General features: G+C 38.1%; 1 protein-coding gene across 1 annotated transcript in view; it reads left to right on the forward strand.

The window, feature by feature from the left end:
* The window catches only part of LOC121731364, a 112,082-nt gene that overhangs the window by 85,227 nt on the left and 14,932 nt on the right, over window positions 1–11,923 (forward strand). The window contains exons 11-16 of the mRNA XM_042120768.1: window positions 7,964–8,088; window positions 8,514–8,792; window positions 9,507–9,674; window positions 9,947–10,055; window positions 11,007–11,152; window positions 11,588–11,819. Of these exons, the coding sequence (XP_041976702.1) occupies window positions 7,964–8,088; window positions 8,514–8,792; window positions 9,507–9,674; window positions 9,947–10,055; window positions 11,007–11,152; window positions 11,588–11,819 (1,059 nt within the window). The remainder of the gene's footprint in view (window positions 1–7,963; window positions 8,089–8,513; window positions 8,793–9,506; window positions 9,675–9,946; window positions 10,056–11,006; window positions 11,153–11,587; window positions 11,820–11,923) is intronic.

An 11,923-nucleotide genomic window follows, 5' to 3' on the forward strand; every position in this document is an offset into this window, starting at 1 on the left:
TTTGCATTTATTTTAAACAATAGTAGTTTTATAACTAAAATGTAGTTTCCATTTGTTAGAGAAAGTCAAAATTTACGTCGCCTGCGTGTAAACTTAGTCGTAAGATAAAGCTTTTATAAAAAGTCCGATGTTGTTTATACGAGTGTAACCGTGAATATTTTTATATTCTGTGCGTGTAACTGCTCATTTGTTATTTTATGACAAAAGTAGATGTTAATTCTGTTTTCAGTAGTAGATAGAGTGATTCGAGGGAATTATTCGAAATTATTTCAGATCATAAAATAACTAATTCGAAGCAGGGACTGGTCGCTGAAGAAATAATATATTATATAGAGAAAGCAATTTGTAAAGTAATTATATTAATAGTTAAGTACCAGGCGGTAATCAACGACACTGTTAATGACATTGTTTGACATTTAGGTGTAATAAAATGTAGGGCGTCACGTGCGTCATACATTTCGCGTCACTTTGACACGGTTTGAGTATGACCCAAAAGTTGACCCATCACAATGCGTGTAAAAGGAAAGGAAATGATTATGCAGATTACAACCACAAATCACAATACAGTAATATCAGACTCATCTTACGCTAGACCACCTGATTAGTGATTTACACACACATTATAGCATGATTAGTAGCAAAACACGTGCGTAATGCTTGTCTCTGTGTGTGTGTGACTTTAATTTCAAGTAGATATATGATGCTGGGTATATATTATAGTCATGTATGTATATGGGTGGTGATAGTAGGGGAGGTGGTGCTCATTTTGAAAAGTCATTTCATACCGAGCGAAAATCGTAACAATAATAGTATTCTATTAATACATAAGAGTTTTGATCGTCAGCTACTTTCAGCAGCAGCACTATGGATGGAATAAGAATTGAGAGTATCTCAAAGTTGTTGTTGGGAATACATATTGTATTGACATTATAAGGCAGATGCAGATTGCATGTGCGCCGCAGACTCGATCACACAAAAAGTGTGCCGTCTGCGATCTCCCTAAAGATCCCAATTCGCACCCAACGTAAAAGTGTTTTCGACAACTTTGAGACACTCTCAATGTACAACCCGCCACGTGCGCGACGACTGACATTATCATTATGTTGATTATTATATATTAATCTACTACACACTGGAAAAAAATTTGGTCGGTATGAAATGACTTTGCAAAAAATAGCATAGCACCTCCCCTACTATGAGAGAAACCGACAAAAATAGAGAATGGGGACTCCACACTAATGGACTATTCTCATAACTAGTGACTTTACCCTCGCTTCTCTTCCCTACTTTTTTTAATAGACAAAATTATAGCATAATAATATCTTGACCTATCAAACAATCATAGATTTACTTTAAAATAAATTTTCTATTTCAACTCTCGCAAAGCTAGTTTGCACAAATAGACTTTGTCTCTTCAAATCTTCGCTCGCTTATTCACTGAGCTAAATGACGCGATAGCAGACGAAGGATTTAAAAATACGAAGCGCAGACCGTCCGCCCTGAGTCGGGACGCTTCGGTACGGGACTAAAGGACATAACCAAATTACAATTTAATCTTTATAATGCTCCCAAACGAATTACTAATTGCGCTTAATAATTACGGCGAATTCTAATTAATTTCAAGTTAATTTACTGCATTATACGATTAATTCTCTAATTAGATAAAAGCTTTCTAGGTAGAGGTAGTAGCTTACTTCGGTGTTCATTTATGTAAACCCTATTTGCTCTGTACAAAATTAATTTTGGGTATAATAATAATAATAATAAAGCTTTATTGATTTCCATAAAAAAATACATTATATAAATTTGCTTTAAAAACATTTGATTTTTATAGAAACATTTCGTATACAATTTACTACATAATAATTCTATTTTTAAAGGACTTAATCAGATTTTTATAAATTTAGTACATATTATATTAATTCCTAATAAGTAATTATATTTATTTATATTCTATTCTATTATTATTTATTATTTTTCTATGGACCCCCTAAGGGTAAAAGCCTCCTCCAAGGTAACCCATTCGTCTCTTGCCTTAGCGATGCTCGGCCAGTCTCTACCCGCTGTTGCTACTATTTCATCCGACCATCTAGCAATCGGGCGGCCTCTAGACCTTTTTACTTTTGGGCCAATCCATTCTGTCGACCTTTGAGTCCATCTGCTGTCGTCATATCTCGCTATGTGCCCTGCCCACTTCCATTTTCTTTGTAGCATGTAAGTTAGAGCATCGCTAACTTTGGTCTTTTTCCGGATGTCGGTATTTCTTACTCTATCTTTGAGTTTTAGGCCTAAAAAGCTTCTTTCCATTCGTCTTTGGGTTGTCTGGATTTTATTTCTTGTTTTGTTGTCGAATACCCAGGTTTGGCACCCGTAACTTAGGCATGGTAGTAAGGCCGTGTCCATGACAATCTTTTTAGTAGATATTGGTAATTGCGATTTGAATATATCTTTATGGGCCCAATATTTATTCCAAGTTATTGCTACTCTCCGCTCTACTTCTTCTGCGTTTCGGCTTTTCTCGAATGATATTTGTTTTCCTAAGTATATATATTTTTGCACGAATTCTAATGGTGTATCATTGACCTTGATCGTTGTGTTTATATTTTGATGATTTGTCATAACCTTTGTTTTTTCTAAATTCATCTCTAGTCCGACTTTTGTGCTGGCTTGATGTAAATCATTAATCATTATATTGAGTTTCTGTGGGTTTTCGGAAAATAATACAATATCGTCGGCGAATCTGAGATGGCTCAAGAATTTACCATTTATGTTAATGCCTTGTTTGCTCCATCTAAGGTTTTTCATAATTTTTTCTAAGACGGCTATGAACAATTTTGGGGACATTGGGTCCCCTTGCCTCAGTCCTCTCTTTATATTTATTGGCGGCCCGATTTTATCTAGTTTTACTCTACTTGTACAATTTCCATAGATGTTTTTTAGAATATTGATGTATTTTTCGTTTATACCAAGAGAATGTAGAGCTTCCCAGATGCTTTCGTGTGATATTGTGTCAAAAGCTTTTTTATAGTCTACAAAAGCCATAAACAAGGGTCGGTTGAACTCTAAATACTTCTCTATTACTTGTTCGACAACTTGTATATGGTCTATTGTACAAAATCCACTTCTAAATCCAGCTTGTTCTATTGGCTGGTGTTTGTCAATATCGTTAGACATTCTTTCCAGGAGACACGAAGAAAATAATTTATAAAAACAGGACATGAGACTTATCGGACGGTAATTTGCGATGTCAGCTGGGTCTCCTTTTTTGTACAACAATATTATTTCAGATTGTCTCCATAGATTTGGTACGACCTCGCATTCTAATATTTTGTTCCATAGAATGGTGATTGGTGTTAGTAACAGCGCTCTAGCAAACTTTATATATTCATTTATTATCCCGTCCGGTCCTGGGCTTTTTTCGGTCTTTAGTCTCATTATCTGTTTCAGGACTTCTTCTTCTGAAAATGGTGTTATTGGGTTTGTATATAGAGAGACGTAAGTACTATTGCTCTTTATGTCAGTAGAGTCTATTTGGCTGTATAGTATAATTTTGGGTATAATTAAACTAAATAAACATCATCAGACAGTATATCTTTACGTTTAACTAAAAAATTATTTTACCCTTTATGGTTATTCGACAGGTAGAGGTAGAGACTAGAGACTAAAAAAGGTTCTACTGATATAATTCGAAACAAGGGATAATATTGCAGATAAATCTATACAGTTAATAACTTTATAGTATAAATTCACATGCCGGTCAGTTTGTCTGCCTGTTACATCTTCAGAATCAAATCAGTGAACCGATTGGGATAAAACATACTCGTACAGTTACCGCGCGATAAGCAAACATTGGCGAAAGGAAATTGCAACAGTGATTCCATATAAATGGTAAATCTAATATACTGTTTTCACCAACGGTTTCCTAACGCTAAGTGTTCCCTAGAGATCTTTGCGGGTCAAATATCTCTTAAAACAAACACATTAAAAAAAAAAAAGTAATGTTTTGCAAAAGTTCATACACCCTAAGGACGAACGTGACACACAAAAATTCGTGAAATCTTGAAGGATATGTACCCTTTATGGCTGCTAGGGGACCACTTAGCGTTAGGAGGTGCTTGGTGAAAACAGGCATTAATATTATAAATGCGAAAGTGTGTCTGTAAGTTACCTCTTCACGCCCAAGCCGCTGAACCGATTTGCTGGAATTTGATGGTGTGGAGATACAGGATACTTTTCAACCCGTAAAAATGTTAGCGTGGCCGGCCTAGAAAAAGGTGGCGTGATGAGCTGGAGTCATACCAGCCAGGCTGGTTATCGGTGGCGCAGGAGCGACAACAGTGGAAGATCCTGGAGGAGGCCTTTGCCCAGCAGTGGGACACTAGAGGCTAATAAAAAAAATGTACCCATTTCCCGCGCGAAAACCAGTTGCGAATATATACTTAGGTAATATTTGTATTTTTGTCTCTAAAAATTGTGTCAATTTCTCTTCCTTTGTGGGATGGAAACAAATAAAGGCTAATGATAAAGGGAGCACAAAGTTGCCCCAATTAAATATTGAAGTGACATGCGCAGATTTTAGGGTCTGTAAAGTTACAGTAGGAGTGGCGCTCTATTGTCTTACTTTTCCCTACAAACACTTTATTACTTAAACTACAGACTCTTTTACTTTGTAACCGGATTCTAAGGGTATTTTCAGATACCCTAAAATGCGTTTTTTTTATAAAAATTTTGTAGTTGTAGACTGTAGTCTAGCGCTTATTATCTGAACATTAACATCTGATTTCTGAACAACCCACGATCGACGTATTAAAATAGTGGGATTGGAGGACTTTTGTATGTATGTTGGTCATGTTACATGTAGACGTTTTATAAGTGTTAATTTTTAACCGATTTAAAATAAAACATCATTTAATTTCATTTCGTTGTTGAATTCGGTTTAAAATGACCGCGTCTTTCAACTGTCAGTGAATACTATTTGATAGCAGATAGAGTACTAATAGACGAAAAGTTCAATTTGAAAGCTTTAATCAGGTCAAAGTAAACACCGCCTAACAAAAGTTGGTGAGGTGGTGAGAATAGTGAAATACGTAATGAGTTAATTTGAATACAAATTTGTTTGCTGCGACTTGTTCGCGTTGAGGTTTACAAAATGAAAAATGTTCGGGACTATTTCAATCCATATATTATTAATGCGAAAGTGTGTTTGTCTATCTATGTGTAAGTATGTTATCTCTTCACACTTAAAAATAGTATCAGGTTATGCCGGGAAAATGTACGGTGTCCACCCAATAAAAATGTTTTTTGGCCCTACGACATTGTATAATATAACATCTTATTAATGTATTAATTAATGCATAATATAATGAAAAGACTTTGAATTTTATTTTGTAATAATTTTGTATACCTACTAGTACTTTTACATTTTACCCCCGTACTGTTTAAAATTGCGCCAAGAAATTATTCCCTACGCTCTTCAATTTTGTCTGTCACAAAAATTAACCTTTTGTCCTTCCTAAGTTCCACGTGTCTGTCATTATAAATTTTTTTATATGGTTCTAGATGACGCCCGCATTTACTCCGTTGTGCCAAAATTCGTTTATAGCGCGGGCACCGCACATTTTTCAGGGATGACAAGTATCCCATATCCTTTCCCGGGATTCAAAGTATCACCTTACTAAATTTCAGAAAAATCGGTTCAGTGATTTGAGCGTGAAGAGGTTATAGATAGACAGACACACTTTCGCATTAATAATAATAATAGCTCCCACACCGGTTTCGGTGACGGTGGCCGGTTTCATTGAAACCAGGCCAGCTAGCAGGCAGGAGTAATTTATAGTGCCCAAGTGTGTGCGCAGTACACAAGAGCACTCTCTATTCCTTTATTCTCATAACCCAGTGGGACGGACGACCGACACGACTGGCGAGAGATCAGGCGCAGGACCGACTTTTTACATGGCCATCCGACGCATGGATCATCTTACTTGTCAGACAATCAGGTGATCAGCCTGCATTGTCCTAACCAAACTTGGAAATAACATGTTTCCAACGCGGGAATCGAACCCACGACCTCCGAGTCAAGAGCCGCGCTCTATACCACTAGACCACGGAGGCGTTCATCAATAATAATATAATAGTATATTGTTAGAACGTAGTGTACCATTTCTGAGTGACAAAGGTCTAAACTCTAAAGGATCTATATCCAGACTGAAATATTGAAATTTTATTGTTATTTTCACTATTTTAATAGATATAATTTATTTAGTAGCCCACTCATAAATAAAATACAAAATGGCAAATATCTTAGGAATGGTTCACTCCAGTCAAACAAATAGAGGGGTCAAATCGAGTGATTTGTCTTCACCCCCGAAATCTCAATTCCACTGATTGATTACGTTGTATTCTGATAATATATTATTATATTATGTAAGTATAATGAATCTGAATATTATGCAATTAGCAATACAAGGAAAAGAAAGTAAAGTCAAGTCTTAGGGTAGGCAAAAATATAATTTTTAGCAAAACATTTTGAAAGCAATTGGGAGCTCGATCATTATTAAAATTGAAGGCACATCGTCGTCCAGAATTTTTGGTAAATATAACAGGATATATCTTATAAACGCTTCGTGAGCTTCTCAACTTTATCGCCCGAGGGAAGCGAACGAAAATAAAAGGGAATGGATTGTAAGAAAATGGCATGAATGAGGTCTAGGAATGGGCACATTTCCGGTACCGACTCCGTGTTGACGTAAGACCGCTTCCTACCCGCTCGCCCGCCCGCACGCCCGCACCGCCCGGATAGTGGTGCACGTAAACAACACTGACGTCACACTATACCAAAATATAAATAAATAGATTACACCCGTGACTCCGTTGACGCCGAAAATCGTTTATCGTGCGGAAACATTATATAGGTACATTTTCCGTAACAAAAACTTTCATCCTGCCGAAAATCGTTTATGGCTTGGGAACCACACGTTTTCCGCAACAAAAACCTTTATCCCAATGAATAGAGACAGACAGTAGACACACTTTCGCGTTTATAATATTATAAGGGTATACTTACGGTAGTTATCTTAGACCCCCCGAATCGGGGATACGCACACCGCAGTCCGTACACGTTCGCGTTAGCGTGATCTCAGTTAACGTGAAGATGCAAATCAAAGTAGATGATGAGAAAGATGGCTTTCCGAAAACCTTATATAAATTATTCAGAATAAAAATGACCGAATAAACAGGGTGTAACAAAACAAAGTTGATTACGTCTTAGGCCGGTATAAATAGTCAGTACTCAAGATGCATCTCGGTCTCAAGACGCGGTTTGGCTCTATGATTTGTCCAAATTTTGATAGCCAACCAATCACAGAGCCCGAACCGTGTCTTGAGACCGAGATGCATCTGGAGTACTGACTATTTATACCGGCGTTAGTACTTTAGTATGTTTTAAATACATTTTACCGTGAAAGTAGCGGCGCTCAAAGAGTTACTTCTATGTTTCTTTGAAAAATTCACAGTGAACTCTATATGATGCGTTAGCATTCTATATAGTTTGTGTCTATATGCAAGGAACACAATATAAAGACCCTAAAGAATTATCACTTAGTTTTGTTACATCCTGTATACGACTTTCTTCATTTATAGAGCAACTGCTGTTTTATTCCAATAATTTGTTAGCACTAAATAATTCATGTTATAAATTTTAAATTCTGGTAATTAATCCTTTTGGTTTTATTTCAACGCCAGGAGTTATCAAATAAAAGTAATTTCCCAGGAGGGTCTACAAAGTGTAAAAGTTGCAAATTACGCCTATAAACTATGTAATTCGCAATGTGGTATATATTAATTTCAATGCTATCGAGGCTTATAGCAATGTCAAATCCTTTATTTATTTTCAAAGATATTTCTTTTCTTTATTTGCAATATTGGTTGATGTCAGAATATAAATTTAATCTATACTTTATTTCAGCATGGCTGTCTCCTGAAATTCGGTCGCGTTTCAACGTTCCGTTTCGTGGACCCCGCGCAGGAGACCATCATGAACAGAAACCTCGCACAGTCGCAGAATTTCGGTTCCGGGTCGCTTTACGACAGGTGAGTGTGTGTTCCTTTATTGTACCAGTATAGCGGCCAGGACGTTGACGATATCCGATTGGATATCACAACGTCAGATCGCACTGCCCAGTAAAGGAACGCCCCCTTTTGTTTACAATTTGTGATGATAGCTTTAGATGTCCGTAGATGTCACCTTCAATAGTTAATTAAACATCTTTTTAATTTTTTTTGTTATGTTATTATACTAATGGGCCATTCAACAGTACTGCGAATACCGAGTTTGCTTAATATTTAAAAAAATGATATTATGACATCATCAGCAAACATATTTTCAAAGAGTCAATGGGTCTAACTGGAGTTTTTTACAAACCTTCGCATACTGTCAAATGGTCCCCCATGCTTGTTTTATGTTACGTATGCATGTCACCGGCTCACGACATCCGCTTGTGTAACACCCACGTTAGATCGGCGGAGGACGGGGCGATGTCGCCGACGTCCCACCAGGACGAGGAGTATCCCACCGCCGGGAGCCCGCTGTCCCACGACACCTACACACCCGACCCCTACAACAACAATACGCTGAAGCTCGACAATGAATCCCTGTTGTCGCCCAACGACACCAACGAAGACGACAACAAGAGGTCGTTCAAGGACAACTATGAGACGACCTTCGATATCGACGGCAATGTGGAGACGAAGAGCACCTGCAGTACGCGCAGCGGTGGTTCAGGGAACGACAACAGGTAAGCCCCGGTTTCACCAACTTTAAACGCAGCGCTTTGTCTGTCTTTCTCACTCGTTCAGTGTTAGAGCGGAATGGAGATATAGCTCAGCGTTACAAGTGCTTTATGGAACTTGGTGAAATTGGGGCGAGTTTTTTAATGTTTTTTATTCGTCAATTGCACTTTCGTTGTAAATAATTAGCTAACACCATAGATGGTTCACTATCGCCCAAAGGAAATGACTTTTTGGGTTTTATAACTTATAAACACTTTTATGTGCATTTGTGCTTAGGTTTTTTTCAAATTCTTAGTTTAGGTATAATTTTTATATGATAGCTAATGCGATGAACAGATAGTCAGACGAATTCACTCTGCACAATATTATTATGATACCTATTTCATTATCAAGAGAAAGAATTTTGTTCACTTTTCAAAGTCTGCCCCTTCGGCAAGTAGTCCACACAGCATATTATAAAAATTTTAAACTCAGATCGAAGAAAAAGGTGAAAATAAGCATTGTGAAGCAAAAAGTAATATGTATGTACTGGGTTTTATGCAACAACTTGCAAAACTTAGTTTGATACTGTGTAATGTGGCCAAGAAAGCCAGGCCTAGTCTGTACCAGTACAGCCATAAATTATTGTTCCTAGAACTGTATTGGTCTGAGCGTCGAAAAAGTTAAAGCAACTATTGCAAAAAAAAAACAACTCTATAATCTGTTTATGGTATTTTCAGAGGAAACATAGTGGGCGGAGGGCGAGGCACGGAGGCGGTGCTTCCGGCCGTACTAGAGTTCCCGGAGGCGGGGCAGGCGCAGTTCCTCGCCGCCGTCATATCGCACCTCGACCCGCACGCGCCAGCGTTCAAGCTCGCACCGGTGTACACGCTGTATCTGTGCGCCAGGTACGTTTTTCACAAAGAACAGGGCGGGGGGCGGGGCACGAAGGCGGCACTGGAGTTCCCGGGGGCGGTGCAGGCGTTATTTCGTATGGTTTCGTATTAACTTGATATACAAGTTAATTTTAGCCATGATCTGATGTGACACAACCCGACTAAATTACCTTCATCTGCGTATGAATGTTTTTTTATTCAGTACACCATATCAAAAATTGTCTGGGTAAAGCACGCATCAGACACAATATTAATTTTTATTTAACTCACTTTTTTTCTTACAGATATCGGGCTTCAACCCACTACCGGCCTGAGCTGACTCCCACAGAGAGAGCGCACAAGCTCACGGCCTTCCTACACCACGTCGCCACACTCATACACGCGACTGTACAGGTAAATATCGTATACCGCTTATTGACGCCTCCATGGTCTAGTGGTTCAGAGCGTGGCTCTCGACTCGGAGGTCGTGAGTTCAATTCTCGTCTGAAAACGTGTTATTTCCAACTTTGGTTAGGACAATCTAGGCTGATCACCTGACTGTCTGACGAGTAAGATGATCCATGCGTTGGAGGGGCATGTAAATAGTCGGTCCTGCGCCTGATCGCTCGCCAGTCGTGTCGGTCTTCCGACCCACTGGCTTATGAGAGTAAAAGGAATAGAGCGTGCTCTTGTGTACTGCGCACACACTTGGGCACTATAAAATTACTCCGTAGCTTGTTTTGAATGAAACCGGCCACCGTCACCGAAATTGTTGTGGGAGTTAGAATTATTGCATATTGACATATCATAATAATATTGTGTAATCTATGGTCCAAACCACGAAAGCTACAATAATTTACACTGAATTGTCAAAATTCGGATAGCTCAGACACCCAGACTCATTAATAGAAATATGTAACTTATTATTCCTTTATAAATATTAAATTCCCAATCACTTCGCTTGTAATGAATTTAATTCCAACGAATATAATATTTATAGACACTGTTAATATTTAATTCGTATAATGATGCTCGTAAATCATAATCGTTAATATAAATGAGCGTTGTTTTGATTGGAGCGTGGTCGTATTGAATAACTAAAGTAATTGAAATGCTGATTGAATACTATAGTTGTGAATTAATAATTATTGTAATGAGGTGCATGTTGTTATGAAACAACGTACTTATACGTTTTTAAAATTGGTAAAATTGGTATTGAAATTACTTCATACTGTTTGTGTTACGTTTTACGAGGTAAAACTGCTTTATTGTTATATTATGTTATTTGGCACTAGTTTACTTTTCTCATAAACCATCATCTCCTATTCTATATTTGAAAACTATACCGACCAAGTTTTTTTTTAGGAAAGAAGCAACGATTCGGCGGCTCAAGCGTTCTGGCTGGCGAACGCGAGCGAGCTGCTACATTTCCTGAAGTGCGACAGACACATATCGTCCTTCTCTACGCAGGCGCAGGAGTTACTTCCGGTCACTGTACAAAACGCTTTTAGGTAAATACGAAAACTTTGATCAAATTCTAGATTTTAATAAAATAATTGTACGATTCCAGGTATGTGTTGTAATGTTAAACTGGTGTTTTTTTTTTTCAATTTAAGAAAGCCAATTTATCATTTGTAATAAGGACAACGAAATATGTCGTTCATCAATTCAGGTTTTTTAAAAAGTAGTCAGCAGATGAGCTTATTATTCTTAGTTAATATTACTGCGTGGCTGAATATTTGCTTTTCATGTTGTACTATCAGAGAAGTTGAATCCTAGGCAAATGGCGGACCTAAGTAATTTGGTCGCGTTACGTTAAACCTATCCGATAGATAATAGATAACATTGAACTGACATAAGCCGACTAAACGACGTGGGTCTGTCAGCTGCCTAGGAATCAATTTCCTCGATGGTACAATGAGTGTTAATTAAAAATTAAATTCCAGCAATCTAGTGTCGTGCTTCCAAGAGGAGTTGTCGGGGGCGCTCGCTGAGCTGACGGAGGCGGGCGCGGGGGGCGGAGCTGGCGCGGCAGACGCCACGGAGGCCACCGCCCCCACGCTGCAGGCGCTAGCTGCTGCCATGGTGCTGCTGCGTTGCTGTCGCGTCAACTCCGCCCTCACTATACAGCTGTTCTTCCATTTGTTCCATTATATCAACGCTGTGTGCTTTAATAAGGTAAACTATTTACCATTATTAGCTATACTTAATATTATACTTTATGCAATATTAAAATTACAACCCTGCGAGTTTATTATTTTATGTTGATAAACAAAATTTAT

This window comes from Aricia agestis, chromosome 10, assembly GCF_905147365.1.
Source record: "Aricia agestis chromosome 10, ilAriAges1.1, whole genome shotgun sequence".
NCBI lineage: Eukaryota > Metazoa > Arthropoda > Insecta > Lepidoptera > Lycaenidae > Aricia > Aricia agestis.